At 41.5% G+C, this 19,029-nt stretch overlaps 1 protein-coding gene across 3 annotated transcripts in view; it reads right to left on the bottom strand.

Annotated features, from left to right (window-relative positions):
• LOC147024250 (uncharacterized) overlaps window positions 1–19,029 on the bottom strand; it is a 90,943-nt gene that overhangs the window by 55,216 nt on the left and 16,698 nt on the right. For 2 of the 3 annotated variants that reach the window (XM_085883988.1, XM_085883989.1), the window contains exons 3-8: window positions 16,176–16,288; window positions 15,807–15,932; window positions 12,356–12,441; window positions 11,979–12,177; window positions 6,568–6,626; window positions 447–526 (exon numbers count right to left, since the gene is read on the bottom strand). In XM_085883988.1, coding sequence (XP_085740114.1) covers window positions 447–526; window positions 6,568–6,626; window positions 11,979–12,177; window positions 12,356–12,441; window positions 15,807–15,932; window positions 16,176–16,288 — 663 coding nt within the window. The remainder of the gene's footprint in view (window positions 1–446; window positions 527–6,567; window positions 6,627–11,978; window positions 12,178–12,355; window positions 12,442–15,806; window positions 15,933–16,175; window positions 16,289–19,029) is intronic. The other variant, XM_085883990.1, reaches the window with a different exon arrangement.

Raw genomic sequence — 19,029 nt, 5'->3', positions numbered from 1 at the left:
CTAAATTCTTAATGCCCCAATTTATTTCTTCTCTTTGCAGTCCATGGAATCTTTAACATCCTCTTCTAGACACCAAAAAAAATTCCTTTCCTTGCATCAAAATGGCATAATTATATCACAATGTAATTGGTATAAAAATGAAAGCATTCAACTTTGTCATTTTAATGACACAAGTCATTGGCTATAAAAATCAAACAGGTATTGAAAAGAAACAGCTGTTTGGACATGCTTTGGTTGTTTAGACGACATGAAAAGTAATAGAACGTTTTCAAAACATCATGGACTTGATCAAGTCTTGATTTGCGAGTTACAAAGTCTTGAATTTGAGTCAAAGTTTAAAAGTGTGTCTTAAGTGCCACCCCCACCCCACCCCCACCGCCATTTACAATTACTGAAAAAGCACAAACACAAAACATCCAAAGACAGGAAGAATATAAGATCCTCACGTTTTCTGTTTCCATAGATCGTCCAGAAGACTGGCACACAAATTTGTCACCTGATGACGAGCAGCATCAGAAGCATGGTACTGTGAGAAAAACATAATGGAGATGGTAAAGATGTGGATAAATGAAAATGATGAAAAATGAATAAAAGGATTGATGAATATATAAATACATAAGTACAAGACAAAGAGCAGATACAATCTTCAAAGTTTTTAAAACATGGATGTCCAACTTCCTGTAAGCACACAAATAGAGTCTCATTTGTGAGCATCTTTTCTACCATGTTCTTGATGGGAGCACAGCATCCTTGGACCTATTCTTTTAATATGCCGTGAAAATGGCTTGTAAGCCTTCCTAGAAAAGTCTTCACAATTCTACACTGCTAAACAATCCACCAGGTACTTCTGTCTTCCTGACTGTCAATCATGATAAAATACACAAATTGGTGTTTGTCTGTCTGTTGCCGATGCATTCAGTTGCTATTTATCCAATCTAACCAAACTTGCCAGAGGGAATAAGGTCAGAAACCAAAGGTTGGAGCTACTTGGTTTCCCCCCACCCTCCCTCCCCCCCAACCTCCCTGGGGGTTCTGAAGTTAGGGCAGACATAAATTATCTCCATAAATGTGTAGCATATAGCACAGTTCCCGGTGGTCACGGGAGAGGGCATGACGAGTAACGCTTTGGAACCATTAATTGGATTACGAGTAAGAAGCATTCCCCTTATTTTCACAGTCACTTAGCCGATGTTGCTTTTGACTTGACTGGAGAGAATCTGGAGGAATTCCCACGTTTTAATGCCATTTTCCACCTTGCAAAAAGCCATGTTAAGTTATATACATAGCAGTGTGAGCATCATTGAACATTATCAGTCTTTTCAAAGGCCACTTCTATACTAACGGAAAAAAATTAATGTGCACCATAAAAAAAAAGCTTAATAAAATAACAAAATAATACTGATATGTACCCCAGCAATATCATGGTCAGTCAACATGTGCCATGACGTGTTCCCCAGTTAACCCATGAAAATCCGGAAATTGCACATGCATACTGTCCACTGTATGCACAAATTGCTATGCACGTGCAATGAGTCACATGACAGTGCTACACGTGGTACTGAGAAAGTTGCAATGCAGCATGATTCGATGAACCATCCCGGCTGCGAAAAAACATTTTTATCGACATCTAAACATCGTAAACATGATGCCACACCTTTCCGAAAATGAACGTCTACGTGCTATTTGCATGATTGAGACAGGAATGCCACAAAATGTTGTGGCTTGGCGTTTTGGTGTTCTTCAGAACACCATAAAGTCACTCTGGAGGTGTCAACGAACTGGCAACATCAGAGACTGTTCACATTCTGGGTGACCATGTGTGACATCACAGGTCAGGTTGATTATGCACCAGAGCAGCGTGTTGCTGTATCCACTTTCCACCAGTACTCCACGGGCCTCCATCTGGCCATCCTCCAGGAAGATGCCTGGCCCACCCCATCTCCTCAAGATGCCGATAAACCTGCTGCAACCACAAGGCATGTGGTCAGCCCGTTGACCTCTACCACTCACAAGGCTCCATTGCTGAGAGAATCTGGTGAGCAGGATCAGCATCACGAAAATGAGCCACATGTCCATACAGCCACAGCTGATGCTCACAGACTATACAGGTAATAAATCTCATCTGAGTCTCCTCAGCAACAACTCATTGGACACAAAGTCCAACCAGTGATAGCCAAGGATTCTCCGAAGAGACCTGGTACTGAAGGAGTTAAGTCTCCATCTCAGATCCCTGGTCAGGGTCCAAGTCTCACATCCATAGAGCAAGAATGGAAGCACCAAGGACCTGCATATTCAGACTTTCGTCCTCATGCACAGGTACCGACAGCGCCACACCGCATGATCCAGTGAATCAATGACTCCCCAAGCCCGACCCAGACGTCTGTTGACCTCTGACTCACAGCCAGCAGAGACATGAATATCACTGCCAAGGTAAGTGAATCTCTCCATGACCTCAATATCCTCACCACAAACAGGCACAGACAGGACAGTAGCATCCAAGATGTCATTGAAAGTCTGGATCTTAGTTTTGACCCAGGAAACCCATAATCCAAGCAGCTCAGACTTCTCATTCAGTACCTCAAGGGCCCCCACAAGGTTATCTCGGGTCTCCGCAAAGATGACTGCATCGTCTGCGAAATGAAGGTCAAAGATGTTGACACTCCGAATCTATGCACCGCAGCTTGATCTCTCCAACATCCTTCCAGGAATCCAGTCTGTACAAGCGTTGAAAATTGTAGGGGCCAGTACATACCCCTGATGAGCATAACAACTGGAAATAAGTCAGAGATGGAACTACCACACCCCACAGCACTCTCAGTACCAGAGTACAGTTCAGACATCAGATAAAACAGTTTTGGTGGCACCCCATGAAGACCAAGAATTCTCCAGAGGGCATCCTGATTCACTGAATCAAACGCTTTGCAAAGATCAACATAAGCTGCATGCACCCCCTGCCAAAACTCTGGTTTGCATTCGGTGAGAACCCGAAGAGCAAGGTTATGGTCAATTCTTGACCTCTTTGGTGTAAAACCCGACTGCTCTAGGCACTGCTGCTCAAGCAGATGGTGGCAAACCCTATCAAGAATTATTGGAGCAAACACCTTATTGCAGTCCTGGAGACCAACTTTCCTTTCCAGAGAGGGACAACAACACCCCTCTGCCAGTCAGTTGTGATGCTGCCTGTGCTCCAGACAGCACAGAACTGCATGCAATGCCAGGAGTACAGTATTTCCACCAGCGTTGAGAAGTTCAGCATGGATGCCACAGATGCAAGGAGCTTTACTGACTTTCAACTGGTTCACCACAGCCTGCGTTTCAATAAACACCCAAGGAGTGACGAATCCTTCGTCTCATAATACGCTCGTTGACCGGTGTTACCTCAATTATCATTGGAGTCAGCTTGTTGGATACAACTACAGCAACTCCTTTGGCATGGTAACCATCAGAGCGACCAGACCAAAAGCGGATGTAACCACCCCCATGATCTCACCACTATCCAGTCTCTGAACCTCAGAGAGTGCTGCAATACTGATGTTTAAATGCTGGAGCTCAGATTATAACAGACAGTTGATCGTCCTCTTTTATGACTAGGACATTCCAGGCACACACCCAAAGAGACCACCTCAGGTTAACTCAAGGAGACCGCCATCTGGTGGATGACACCTCAGCACCACTCCACCACACACCACTGCAATATGACCTAGGAAGTTTACCCCGTGCTTTTCCTCCAATCAAAGAATGGGGGTCCAAAAGGATTTGTCAAAATCCCATCATCCAGTGAGCTGCCTTGCAAAGGGCTGCAACACAGGACGTACTTCCACGGAGTGGATTTTCAGTTTTCTTTGCGTTTATGGGTTTTGCAGAATGAAGCATTTTACAGTGTCCGGAATGCAAATCCTGCCACCAACCTCCTAAAAAACAAAAAAGTAACCCAACTGCACGAGGACGTCTGCAGACACTGTTGGGCACAAGATATGGATGGCTGTTGGCTCACAAGGAGCTCCTCCGTCCTTTGCCAGGTTTTGTTTTTGGTCCTGCTGGGTGTCCATATCCATACACTCTCCTCCACAGGAAAACTGGTGGGGGTGCTGGTATATTCACTGTCAACCCGACCCATACATACACCCTGTGATGTCACATCTGCAGGATAACCATATCCGGATGGTGCACCATAGGAATCAATTCCATTCAGCAAGTTTGACAACTCGCAACCAATCAGTACCAAAACTCTCGGGAATTGGTCATGTGAGCATACATCAGACCATGATGACCAGTACGTCTGTTTTTGTTTCCACAACATAGACATGTGCACCTAGCGTTTATGGGTTTTGTGGACAACATCTGATGTTCAGGAGACAAAATTAGGCTGACTGTAATTTTTACATACGAGTCAAGGTTCCATTTTTTACAGTAGTGATGGCTGCTGTCGCATTTATCGATGGGAAGGAGAACGTTACACTGATGCATGTGTTGTGCAAAGTTCGTCGTTCGGCAGTGAAAGCGTGATGGTATGGGGAGGTATCACCGCACATCACAGAACCCAGCTGGAGGTCATGAATGGCAATTTGACAGGTATTCAGTACCGTGATGAAGTTCTCCATCCTCACCTCACACTTCAACAAGAAAATGTGCACTCTCACATCGCACAAGTGATTACCTTCTCTCATTTTTCTATAATTTCCGCAACTGCCATCAAACCCTTGGATGCTCACCAGTCTCGGAAGATGCCAAAGGAGCAAAGATAATGATAATTGGGGTGTTTCGGCATGTAACTTGAAGGGGAAACATGTGCTGGGGTTCATTTGAAGATGTACGGATAGAGCTGTGGTTTCCCCAAATAACCACACTTTGCTGCTGTCCAGTGCACATTCTGGGCTGGAGAGCGCTTCTGAAGACTCTCGCCAAACGTTAAGTATGGAGTTCCGACGCGTGGCAAGGTTGAATAATGAATGAAACCTTTTTCAACTCCGAAGCCTGGCAGGGTTTGGCTATAGCGCGGGGTGACTGCTGTGCACCAATGGGGGAGCTCGAAGATCCCTACAGCATCATTTGATCCGATTTTTAGATCCTTACTCGCTCAGGGCCCATAAAAGTAGCAATTTGGCTTACAATCGAGGCAGACTTCACTTCTCAAGGCGGTCATACAAGAGCTCTCCAGCATCCAAGCAAATCTTGCCACAAGTCAGTGCAACCGAGAGGAGAGTGCGGAGCAGCCAAGCGAGGTGATCGGGGTAGAGAAAGCGATTGTCAGAACAGGCCGGGACCACCTCCGGGTCATCAACACTCAGTTTTCAGCTGCATCCAGCAATTAACGTTCACATTTACAGACCCTTACACATTTCCATTGAAGTTTTTCTGTCACGTATCTTTCTCTCCCATCTATCTCTCGTCTACTGTGGATGCACAAGAGCAATCAGCAAGGGCAAGTCCCGAACCACCGTTCTTTTCAGAGCGACCTTACTGACTCGCTCCTCACATGACACACTGCACGACATTCGCACCTCTCATTCCCACACCATAGACACCTTCAGTTTTTCTCCCTCCTCCCCCTTCATAAGTGATTGGGTTGCACCGGTCCGCCGACCACGCCAGGTATCACGAGGTCACTACTCCTCAACTGCCTCTCCTCTTTCTGGGATATCTCTAATTTTCCTCAGGTGTGTGTGTGATGGCACCTGTCATGTAGAGTGTAATTTAAGACTGTCTAAGTTTATCGGGGTAAATCTGCACTGTATTCTTTTGTAAACATCGCATTTCTTTTGTCACACCCACAAATCTCTCGTAGTACCTTGGCGCCGCAACAATATTAACAACATTAATAATAATAATAACAAGAATAGGCAATAATATTAAGGATAATAACATGACCCATCCTAGCGGGTGTCTCAAGCCTGGATAAAATATTAGCTTGGATGCTCACATAAGCAATGGCTTTTAATCCATGTTCTCACACTGCAGCTCAAGCAAGGCAGCCACTTCAATCCTCATTTTATGGCCAGCTCCTCTCAAAGTTGGGATCTCTGGAATTCCTCAGTCACAGTTTCTGCCAGAAGCTTTCTTTGTCTGACCATTCCATTAAATTTACATTCAGAGGATGACACTGCCTCTGAATTGTCCATCATGCCAAATTCTTCCTCAACTTGAGTCCAAACTCCATGCTCACCTCGACGCCCTCATCTGCTTTTCATGCTTGTGAATTCACCTTCAAGAGTCTGTCCTACAGTACTTCAAGATAGCGGTCATCTCACTTTGTCTCCGATACTCACCCATGAACTCTTCCATTCTCGCTAACCCTCTCTCCTTTAATGATCTGCAGTTAATCTGCTCTCATTAATTTTGTTTGGGTGTGTATTTCTCGTCTTCTTCTCCTTAATTTGTCATGTCTTCTTGCTGCCCTTTTCTCATTCATGTCTTCCATGACTCTTGAAATCTATTATTTTTAAAAGACAAGTTAAAGGATACGAGAAACAATTAAAAAGCCCAGAACACAAATTGAACTTGCTTAGTGATGTGTAATTTTACAAACATTACTTCTTTCTAAAACAATAGGAAAACAATAACACATACCCCTGGTAGTCTTCTCAGAGCCACCCTGGGCTTGTCAAAGTCAACTCTTTTTCTCTCCACTGCGCAAGAGGAACAGCTCGTCATACAAAGGCTATTATAAATGTAATCTCATCATCTCCATAATTACAAAAAAAAACCTTTGAATGTGATGCAATTTTTGACTTAAATTATTGACATCAATTTGATGAGGAGTGGGGGCAAGGATGAGAAACAATGACATCAAATTGTGTCCTAGCAGAGTGGGAAATAAGGCAAGTGAATACTTTTGTTATGAAAAATAATAATGTAGTTTTAAGTTTAGTCTTTTCAAGGCAGCAGGAAAACTCTCAAATATTAACCGTTCCACGAAAATTCCTTAAGATATCAAAGTATTTAACATACTCCTTAAATCCAACTCAAAGTCAAAACAACTATATATAAAAGGAGCTCAGTCTCGGCGTACTTGCGTCCCTGTGCCCACCAATAATTGTCCTCTAGAGGATACCACTAATCCCTACACAATCGGCAGTGCAGTCTGCAAACAGTATGATATAGTTGAGTTAGGCGAGGATAGATGGGACGGTTTCAATTTATATTAAAACAAAAGCTCTTCCTCCTTCATCTTCTTCACTGATAATAATGGTGAGTCAAATTCAATCCCGTTTCTCACATCGATTAGATTCAGAAAACGCTCACTATATTCAATACTTTTATTTTCTTCAACATTTCCATTTTATTCACCGTAGAAGCACCCGCATGGACGGACGGACGCATGCAGGGACGCAGGCACGCTGAGACCGAGCTCCTTTTACATTATAGATAGAATATGATAACAGTAATATATCACCCTATCAAACAGCATTTATGATTAGACACCACCTGTTAAAGCATCACAAAGCAGGTTGCTCTACTTGCAACACAGGTGAAAAAAGGATAGGAACAAAAAAAGCAGCCGATACTTCAATAATATATTCGCACGATTATTAAATGGTGAGAGTTAATTTTTTTTAATCTATCTACAATCTAATATACAAGAGGAGCTCTGTCTGACTGTACTTGTGTCCTAATTTTATTTTTCCCATTAAGAACTGGTTTTTTGGCTGCTCTTAGAGCACCCTTATTCTGGACATTTCCATCTGTCTGTCTGTCTGTCTGTGAATCTTTGGTCAAGCCTTGGGGCTAAATGATGACCGATTCCAATGAAATTTGGTAGGTAGGACCAATATTTCCGGGAATCGTGTGCTTTCGAATATGGGACCCCGGGCCCCAGCAACGGCATAGCAACGGCCCTTTAAAGTGGTCAAAAAAATCGAAAAAAATCAAAAACAAAAATCGAAAAATCGAAGCTTAGAGTTCTGTGCGCAATCTATCTAGCTCCCTTCATGCCAATTTGCAGCCCTAATAAAAAGTATTTGTAAGAGGAGATAGGTTTTGGGCGAGTACATGTCGAACATTTCAGAAACGGTTAATTGCGGATATCTCTAAGAGAATTAGTCTCATTTTGATGAAACTTTGGTGAAATGTGTACAATGTGGCTAGCATGTACACAAAAATGAATGGTTGCTATGCACACCTCCGTTGCTTAGCAACAGCTAAATTACTTTATCGTACACTTATTGTGGACTGTACAAAAAAATCAATACCTCCGAGGGACCTGTTTTTTTCTGCCCAAGGAGAATGTCTTACAGCATCATATAAAAAAACAAAATCTTTAGCGAATAGATAAATGGAATTACCAGGGCTGCCATTTGTTAGAGTCTCTTTGGAAACATGCCTGAAATTTCACAAGGCGGGTTTCTGGGCGCAAACTAAGAGGGCTGTGATAATCATATTTATTGTGCTAAATTGATTGATAGCATGTACATGAATATCGGCAAGTCGCGTCGGCCAGCTTTCCATCAAGAGCGAGCAGCCATGTCGCCTACCGGCTTGTTTTGTTTGTTTGTTTTTCAGAAATTACGCAAAGGTTGGTATTCCCATCATAATGGGGCAGATAACAGCAATTTCTGAGAGGAATCGTGCAAATGATGATACAAGCATCAAATTTGGCACATTTGTTCTCCAGGGGATTCTAAACAAATCTGCCTGATTGGCCATTTGGAAATCCAAATTTTGAAAAAAAAAAAAACTTCAAAAAAGTCATGATCACGAATAAATGTTGGATACTGGCTGAGATTGGTGAATGTTTCAGAAACATCATCAAAGACGTTCCAAGTCTGCCATGCAGTTTTCTTCCCTTTACCACGGAAGGCAGACACGACGTCACATCCAGTGAATGCATGGAAGTATGGGATCCCTCTAGCTTTCTCAGGCCCTATTGCAGAAACTACCTCATGGACTGGAATCCATTGTGCCTTGGCTCCTTGGCCAAAGGCAATCCACATGTTCTTAAGACCTAGTTCCTGTAAGGATGGCAGTACAGGATGTAAGGATGTAAGGATATTGCTATGACTAGTACGTCCGTGTCATTAGCCTTAATGATAATGGACTTGCTACCATCCGTCGTTGCATCCCTGGCGTGTACAAATATTCGAGTGTCAGCTTCTTCATGACAACATGGAGACACAGCATCCAGTGACTTCCTTGTGTTACTAATGGCATCTTCTCCTTTTGTGACAATGACTGTGCTTGTCGTCTGTGCTTCACACATCTTTTCCACAAGGAAGTGAAACAGCTCAGTCTTGTTGCTGTCATCTCGAAGAAAGCTTCCCCAGTTACTTGGGGTCTTACTGGTTCCTGTCACTCTTCTTCCGATTCCTTGCCCCCTTTTCGACCTTGCCTTGGACTTCAGACTTGACTTCTTGTACACATCAAACACTACGTCCACCCTCTCGTATCTGACACCATAGGATTCCACCTTTGGGATGATGTCTTCTTTAGAATAGTCATCAAATATCTTTGAAGTGTGTGGAGGTAGGGCATTGATAAGTGCTGAGCCATCAATGATGACTGCATCTCCCCTTGGTTCTGTCTGGGATGTTCACTTGTGCTTCAAGAATTTCAGCTGTGATTTCAAATTTTTTTGAAGTTTTTTTTTTTTCTTCAAATTTTTCAAAATTTGGATTTTCAAATGGCCAATTGGGCAGATTTGATCAGAAAGCCCTGCAGAACAGAAATGCCAAATTTGATGCTTGTATCATAATTTGCACGATTTTTATACTATCTACTACACTATCAGGAAGTGACAGGTCTTACATTCTTGTTCTCTAGAAAGATGGGAGTTGGTGTAAGAGCAAGTCGGTGAATGGTGAAATTTCAAATGACAAAAAAACAAAGACATCAATAACATCAAGGATAGAAAACTGCAACTACATTAGGGGGACTGGGAGAGCAAGAATAGAAAACTGGTTGAAGCATGAGATGCCAGTAAGGGATCGTCTGCTGCCAATATGAAAAACAAAATGGATGAAAGTACAAGGCTGGAATGGAAATGGAAAGGAAGCAATTCCACAGACAAAAAAAGTGGGAAACAGATTCCAGAACACCATGAGGAAGTTGTGGTGAAGAGAAGAGAATAAAAATATGAAGGTGGAAGGACAGGGGGAAGATCAAGGTGGAGAGGCAAACAGAAGGATTAAAGGGAAATTAAAACAAGTGAGTAGAAACAGACTTGCCAACTTTAGAATTAAGAAAATTATAACTTTTGCCCAAAGAGGCAACTAACACATGTACATGGAAATAACTGACTCATCAGAGCTGGTATACTTGTTCTAATACAGCCAGACCCCTTTTGTATTTATTCAATTTAGAGCCCATTTCAATTTTATGGGGTCAAAGGGGAAACATTAAAATTGCAAAATTAATGTTTATGGCCTACCAAACATTTGTATTGAAACCAAACTCGGCATGGCTTGGCACAAAAAAAAAAACCTTTCCACAGTCCCTTCAGACTCGAGCAGGTAAACATTGGTCTGGCGTCGTTATTTTTTGATTTGGCAAAGGTTTACCTGTTCACTTATTGGTGATGCACCTTGGGGTGTCTTCGAAGATTTTTTGCAAACTATGTTACAGTGAACTCTTTCTGACCAAATATGACCTTCGCCCTATTTTGCCAGTTAGTAAATCTTGATTATGGCTACCTGTCATATGTAGCGTAAATACTTGGCATTCAGCTTTGCATGGAGCAATATTTTGTTATGGTCAATAACCTTTTGTTGCCACTCAGCAATACTGTTTGACCAATATTTTGTAATAGTTATATACCAGGGTGGATGGAAGTTATGTTTTCACCCATGTTTTTTCTGTTTGTAGGATAAAAAGTTATGGATGGATTCAGACCAAATTTGATGGATGGGTTGGGTGTGTGACAAGGACAAATTGATTAGATTATGGTGAAGATCCTGAGGCTATTTAAGTGATTCTTCACCACTGTGAGAGAGGGCCAAAAATTATATCGAGCACAAAATTTCCAAAAGTTATGGACGGATTCGGACGAAACTTGGTGGACTGGTTGGGTGTGTTGACCTATGAATTGATTCGATTTTGATGAAGATCCAGATACGGATCCGGCCGATCAGTGGGGTACAAAACAAACTGTTCAGCCTGGCAGAGGTATGCGCTCCACCGAGTGTTGTTCTCGTCTTGATTAACCCATTCCAACGTGGCCACTCTTAACAATACTGTTTGCATTGACCAGCCGGCATTTTGTATTAACTCTTTTCATCTACTTTTTCAGTTATGATTTATAAGGTTTACAAGAGGGGAACTTCAATTTTCCATGGGTCAAAGGTCAAAATAGGAATGAAAATTTAAGGCTGCTACAAACACAGATTTTGCACCCTGTTATTTCATTGTTATATTTCTTGATGAGAAGTTCAACTTAGATGAGACGTATTACATTCGCTTGCGAATTTCTGTGGTTCTAGTCGTTTAAATTTTTACAAATGCATGAAGAACGACTTTGTCCACTGGGACAGAGTTCTACGTTTCCATGAAATACAAAGACATTAGTTGTCAGACGAATCAACACAGTATATGGGATTCATAACTGGGATCAGAGAATCATGATCAGCCTAGTCCTGAGATGGGAATGTCAAACAAGCCAACATTTTTTGAATTGTCGCAAATGAAGAAATTATCATGGAAAGAAATATATCAATTTGATAATGATTACAAAATTTGACTAATACCTGGCAGATATAATGTTTGGGAGAAACATGGAATAGAGCGAAGGGCAGGGAACAAGCAAAGACACGACGAGGAGGATAAAGTGATTACATGATAAGGGGAATGAAGTGAAGAAGTAATGAGCAAAGATGCAATAGGATGATTAAAGTTGGTGATAAGAAACAAAGAAACACCTCATTAATAACTGTGATTGATGGAATAAAATAGATATAAATTTATTGAAAAAAACAGAATGACATTTTGAAAGGATAATCTTGATGGTATGCAATATGGAAAACAGCTTTCAATCTAAATCCAAAACCTACTGGGGTCACACTTGGAAATCTCTTCCATCTTGTCAAGTATAAGGCTTGCTTGATGTTGGCATGTCTCATCTGAATGGTTGTCACGAACTGGAGTGAGGACCATTTCAGCCTGTTCTTTAATGAGTGCTTCATGCAGCCAGGGGGTGCTACTCAAGCACTGCAACAGGCCCAGTGCGAGGCGCTGCACCCCACAGCTTTCCTGCTCACATACATCAGAGAATAATGATGTTTGTATCATAATGGTTTATGAGAAGCATGCCCCCCGATTTTTCATAACATAAACGTGCCTTAAAATTCAACTGATTTGACTTTCCTATTGCATTGTCCTGATAAAAATCGAATTGAAAACAGCTCTCATCAGCCATATACTTACTCACCTCATCATCCTCTTTAATATCTGTTCCCAGGTGCTGCAGCAGGCTCAGGAGGAATTTAATTCCATCATTATCCACAAGTTCCTCACCTGAGAAAGGAAACATATTAGAATAGCATATTACATTGATTCTACAAGATGAGCCATTTTTTTTTAAAGAATAACCCATTGATTCGTAAAGTGGAAAAAAATAACAATCAAAACTTTATGGCTAAACTGTTTAAAAAATGAATTTCCTAAAGGTATTTGCAAAAATTCTTTTTTTTTTTTTAAAACAGCAGTTAATACTTTTGAATAAGAAATAGAAACATTTCAATGTACATTATTATATTAATACGCTAAGCCATATTTTGTGGACGTATCTCCTCCGAAACTGCCAGACGGATTGTCGCCACTTTCAGCATGCGGGTGCTCTGTGGTCTAATGTACAGCATAGGCTATGTGAGATCACGCTAAATGGACAGGTTTGGGAATTTTTGGCGATTTTCTAATTTTTACATTCGTTTGCATGGCGACGTGTGACGTCACTGGTGAGAGGAGCAATGCCACTCCGAGAAAACAGCGTTTGCAATGCAAAACTCTTCTGCACATGCTGACGACCTCAGAAGGTGCATTTGACAAAAAAAATGTAACAACAAACATTGTCTATAAAGAAATTCTATAAATCACATTGTGAACACTGGATATATTGACGTCCTAACGAACCCTCGCTTTAGAAACTTCGCGCGGAGCACGGGTTTGGCGAGTAAAAAATTAAGGAAAAACTGGTCTTGCTGGTAAAGGCTAGTGTCGACCTGCATCAGCGAGCAGACAGAACAGTGGTTGAAACCAACAGCACCTCGATCGAGGTATGCTAACCGCCATAGGAAACATACCTTGATCTGTTGATTTCATCCATTACTTTAAAAAAAAAAACCTCACTTCTTCCATGACAGTTTTTCCTAACTTTCAATGCACACCAAAAATCAAGGTTTAGCATTAACCTCCACTTTATAGAAATTCCTCCCAAAGGCGGTTAAATCACACTCTTCCCTACTCGGCCTATGGCCGACAGTGTGCAACTATCTTGTGCCATCCTTCAACCATACAAATATTTTCTACCCTCATTAACCCCACATAATCCAACCCTCTTACTGTAACCATCAGGGACAACTATTTGTGGTGGTTGTACCCCCAAACGCAAGTTGCGGCCAAATCTTCCCCATTCTTCCCTACTGCCTGGATTTGTTAGGGCAGTACGGTTACAATCAGAGTGCCAATCAGTCCCCATGGACCAGCCCTTTCCCTCATGTCACGTCATATATTTCTATCTCTATCTCTCTCTCAGGTGGGGTACACCATCCTGGATGGGGGATGGGGGGGTCTCTGGGTGGCTCCTGCAAGATCGCTCGGCTGGCTCCATGCCGTAGGCTTGTTCAAAAGAACTGTCCGGGGCTATACAACAACACTCTTACTTGCAGGTTACTGTGTTTCCCTCTCTTTTATTTTCATTTTCCTGTTTGCTCATTTCCTTGCTCGTGCTACCCAACAGTGGCCCAACTATAAGTAGATTGCCTTTTTCTCCACTGTTTACCTTGCGTTTACATAAAAAAATGACCATCATACACAAACAAAATTGGGATGTTGGCATTCCATGGAAAAAATGACAATCTCCCAGAAACAAAATAACTGGATGCCACTGCATACTGATTTTTTTTTTTTTAATTTACATTCTCAATTCGGGAATTTTTGCAAACTTAAAGATGCAATTTGAAAAATCCACTTTGCAAGGTCGACTAAATTTCACTGTGATGGGTAAATTAGCGAGTTTGGATTAACTTTTCAGGGCAGCAAGCAACAGTCCAAAAACTTTTGAAATGCAAATACGAAATATTAATATTAGTCTGAAATTAACTTTGCAAGTGTGACAGAGGCTTCAATAAAGGCCCAGTCACACCTTGACGTTTTAGCCAGCTTATGCCGATTTTTGGAAAATTTGTCTAAAACGCTGGTACATGTCGAATACGTTATGGATAAGTTTTGATAACATTGAGAGCACGCTGAGAAACACTGCCATACGTCGTTGTACGCTGGCTTTAAACGTTGCACTTTTCGGTTGTCCTCCAATTTTCCATGCTTGAAATTTTAAGACTTATGCCAGCGTATGACTCACACGTTCTGCATAACGCTGGCCATTAGTTGTAGGCACGTCACGCGATCGTTGACACACGTTACTTGTAAGTTACTCATAAGTCGAAACACGTCGAGGTAATGTTTAGCGTACCCGAAACTTATTTCTAACCTATGAGTAACGTGTTGTACTCACGTTACGCGATCGGTGACACACATCGACACATGTTACTTGTAAGGTGCTCATAAGTCAAAACACATCAATGTAATGGTTAGCGTCAGTGTTCCAGACTCCCTGGTTTTTTTATTTGTTTTTGTTCTTCCTTCCTTCGGTATGATGGTGATTTTGACACTTCAATTTCTAGTGCGGTTATAATATAATATAATTAATAGGCTGCCGCTCAACGATTCAAATCATAACTGCACTGTACACTGAAAACTGTCATACCGAAGAAAAAAAAAACCGGGAGTCTGGAACACTGACGCTAACCATTACCTTGACGTGTTTCGACTTATGAGTACCTTACAAGTAACGTGTGTCGATGTGTGTCAACGATTGCATATCGTGCGTACAACTTATTCCCATCGCATGCGGAGCGTGTGTCATACGGCAAGTACGTCGTAAAATTTTCAACATGTTTAAAATTACAAGACGTACTCCACTTACTACGACGTATGATAGTGTACTTTAGCGTTCTATTCACGCATACCAAACTTACCCATACCGTATTCGACGTGCGCCAGCGTTTTAGACGCATTTTTCAGAGGTCGGCATACGCTGGCAAGATCGCCAAGGTGTAACTGCCATGTTGACACTTACATTTCTGCGGCGGTTATGAGTTGAATCGTTGTGCGGCAGCCTTTTCATAACCTACGCCACGTCATCGTTGGCGATGCGTGCAGCGCGCTATGCATAAGTTAGACTATCGTTGGGCATAGGTTGTGAAGGCCGACAACAGGTTCAGCATTCATTGGTATAAGTTATCTATAACACAACGAAACGTTCTGTGTCCGTTACTAATACGTTATGCATAAGATCAAGTCATTATGAATACGTCCGAATCTTTAAAAAAAATACATCAAAAGTTCAACGTAAGCCAGCGTTTTACATACATTTTAATACGTTGCCATTGCTGGCTAAAACGTCAAGGTGTGACTGGGCCTTAAGAAACTCATTCGTAACTTCATCCACAGCAGTGATCAAAATTCTACACCTCACATAACTGAGCATTGACATTTACAGTTTCAAGTAAAACCTCCCAACCGTTCCAGCCTTGTTATCCAAGGGCTTATCATGTACAAGCAGTCCATTAGCAGGCATTCTTATCAATAAGTGAAGCACATACGCAGATCAACATCAGAGACGCTGTATGTCAGCAGAGCGGTGAGCAGACAAGTGACGTGAGGCAATGCCTTGTCTGGCAGATCCTGTCCACTGGGACAAAGGTTGTTCAGAATCTGCATAAGAATGCCTGAGGAAGAGGTAAGTTTTGCAGAAAGGACAAGTGAAACAATATTGGAAATGGTCTGAGTATGAATGACGATATGAGACAAAACATTTTGAATAGAGGTGAAATTGGAGAAATGGAAAGTGGGAAAGTGGGAGGGAGGGGTGGGGACACAGAGCATGAGCCCATGCTAGTTTGTCACTTTGCAAATTCGGAATCACAATCTGCAAGTCGAAATAACCCCCAAAAGATAAGGCACAAACACACTTGTTCCCTCCATCTCTTCAAAAGCCTCTGCAATGTGATAATGACTTGTGTCTGGCAAGGATGAAACATCACAAAGATCCTCCAGTCGGGCAAGGGTGACATCATTGTCATAACTAAGGAATAGAAAATGGAAAAAGGATTGAGAAACAGATGTGACAAAGATTTTTAGATAAAAGGAAGAATTAAGATGGAAAAAAAATCTTTAAAGATGAATGCAGTACTGGCAGAATAATGTACAACATATTGTTGTGGGAATGGCCATAAGGGGGATAAATGGGAGTAAGACAAACTAGTTATGTCATTAATAAATGTCTAGCATAAGTGTGTAGTTTGTGTACAGTTGAATAAGTGATTATAAAAAGTAATAATCGAACATCTTACATCTGAATGCATCAAAAAAACTGAAAGCCACCGAGCAAATGAACAATTCAAACTGTCCACAAAGATGGTGCTAATATGGTTCCTAATTTTCCCACTTCATGTTTACATGCACCACCATTGGCCACTCATGAGTCAGTCAGTGCTCATCTTTAACCCAAACCTTCAGTCAAAACCAGTGGAATATTTCCGAACTTTCAAAGGAGTGCTCAAGAGGCAGAGTTTTGAATCTGCGAACCAGAGCAAAGTAATGGATGACCAGCGATATGCCACAAAAGCAAGTTTGGAAGTATGGTGAATGATTGCTCAAGTAAAGAAGCCTCACATGATAAAGATATTGAGGAAGTCTTTCTCGTGTAGCCCATTGGAAACGACTACAAAGGGTGTGGATGTGTTCTGGAAGGTTGATGCTTTTTTTTGATGAGCCAGATATGAAATTGAAATGGGAAAACTGCGTTGAAATAGCAACGGATGGAGCACCATCTATGCTGGGCATTCACTATCTATGCTGGGATTATTGGTGTACGTGAAGGAGGAAAATGCTGCGATTTCAACGCATTGTACGATTCATCGTCAATAATTGGCTATCAAATATCTGTAGGTTGATCAGGAGGAAGTGACAAGTGATGTTGTACAGGTTGTGAATTATATCAAAAGCAGGTACATTAAATTTGAGGTTGTTTCATTCTTTGTGTGAGGAGGTTGGGTCTGAATATCAGGACGAGTTGTACTTTACTCAAACCAGATGGCTTTCTTGGGTGAATGTGCTCAACCAGGTCTTTCAACTTCGAACTGAGATCCAAATATTTTTGGTGGAGAAGAGACAACATGGCAGGGAAATTCAGACCAAATTTGGATTGCTCTTCTGTGACATTTTGTGGACATGTTTTCTCGAAAAGGTATGTTCCAATAGTAGGTAATTAATAAATGCAGTCATGGTCCAATAATACGTAATTAATAGGCATATTCATGGTCCAACTCGTGATAGACCGAGGCTTCACCTCGAGGAGGATTCCCGTTCACCCATGTTTTTTGTGTGTGTATATACAGTAGACTAGGCGCAAGTCGTCACCATCGAGACCTAGAAAAAGTGACGACTTAGAAATGTGACGACTTACGCGTATGCGAACATTCAAGATGACTGTGGGGTGATGGATGAAGCCGCGCGTGGCCTGGACACGTACGTGTGAGAGGGCACAACAATCTCTAAGCCGGCTATTGTACCAAACGGGAAACACAATCCTCGAGGCATAGGTGGGGGTTCATTGGTGAGTTGGAAAGTGATCAAGCAAAGATGGAATTCATGAATCACTTTATCAAAAGTAAAGATAATGAACAACTGTAAGACAACTCATATACCATCGGTGATTGTATATGACCATCGACAAATGTGGAATGAATGGCTGTTAGAATTCATTCATTGGAATGAATGTAGAATGAGTTTTCATATGGAATGAAAACTCATATACCATCGACAAATTACACCACACAGTCATCGTGATGACTACCACTCAATACCTATGTGAAAGTGAGTGTGGTGATGTACAAAACAAGCCAATATAAAACCATGATCAGACTTCAACACTCAGCTCAATCGATCCTTTTCTCCTTCGCCAGAGACTGCAATGCGCAGCCTGTCTACCTCTTCAGATGCATGTGGGACAGCGCGCTGACTGAGCTGAACGCAGCGCAGTTATAAATAGCCCATCACTGGTGGTGTACACCAATGAGCACGCATCACGATTCCATGAAATCGGGCTTCTCACGAGGTAGAAGTTCCATGTGACGAGTGAGGCGTGGTAATTTACTTGATTTTCCATTACGCGGGAACGGACAACATCTGACGACTTAGACGAAGTGACGACTGAGAGATGATGACTGACAGACTTTATTCAAAGGGATTTAACATTCGATAAATTTGGGACTTTTTAACGCTGCTGACTTAGGCGAAGTGACGAGTTACACGCTGCCGACTTACGCCTAGTCTACTGTATATGTATATGTGTATATATATATATATATATATATATATATATATATATATATATATATATACATTTACATATATATATATATATATATATATATATATATATATATATATATATATATATATATCCTTGTGTCGTAAGAGGCGACCAGGGTTGCGTCAGGAAGGGCATCCGGCGTAAAACATGTGCCAAATCACTATGCGGATCATACGGATGATCCGCTGTGGCGACCCCTTACGGGAGCAGCCGAAAGACGAACAACAACATATGTATATATATATATATATATATATATATATATATATATATATATATATATATATATATATATATATATACATATACATATATATATACATATATATATACACATATATGTTGTTGTTCGTCTTTCGGCTGCTCCCATAAGGGGTCGCCACAGCGGATCATCCGTTATGATCCGCACACTGACTTGGCACAGGTTTTACGCCAGATGCCCTTCCTGA

Source organism: Eptatretus burgeri, chromosome 6, assembly GCF_056783735.1.
Source record: "Eptatretus burgeri isolate ZD-2024b chromosome 6, Ebu_testis_v1, whole genome shotgun sequence".
NCBI classification, from domain to species: domain Eukaryota; kingdom Metazoa; phylum Chordata; class Myxini; order Myxiniformes; family Myxinidae; genus Eptatretus; species Eptatretus burgeri.
Note: the sequence above shows the minus strand (reverse complement) of the source record. Positions and strands in the feature narration are given on the sequence as shown.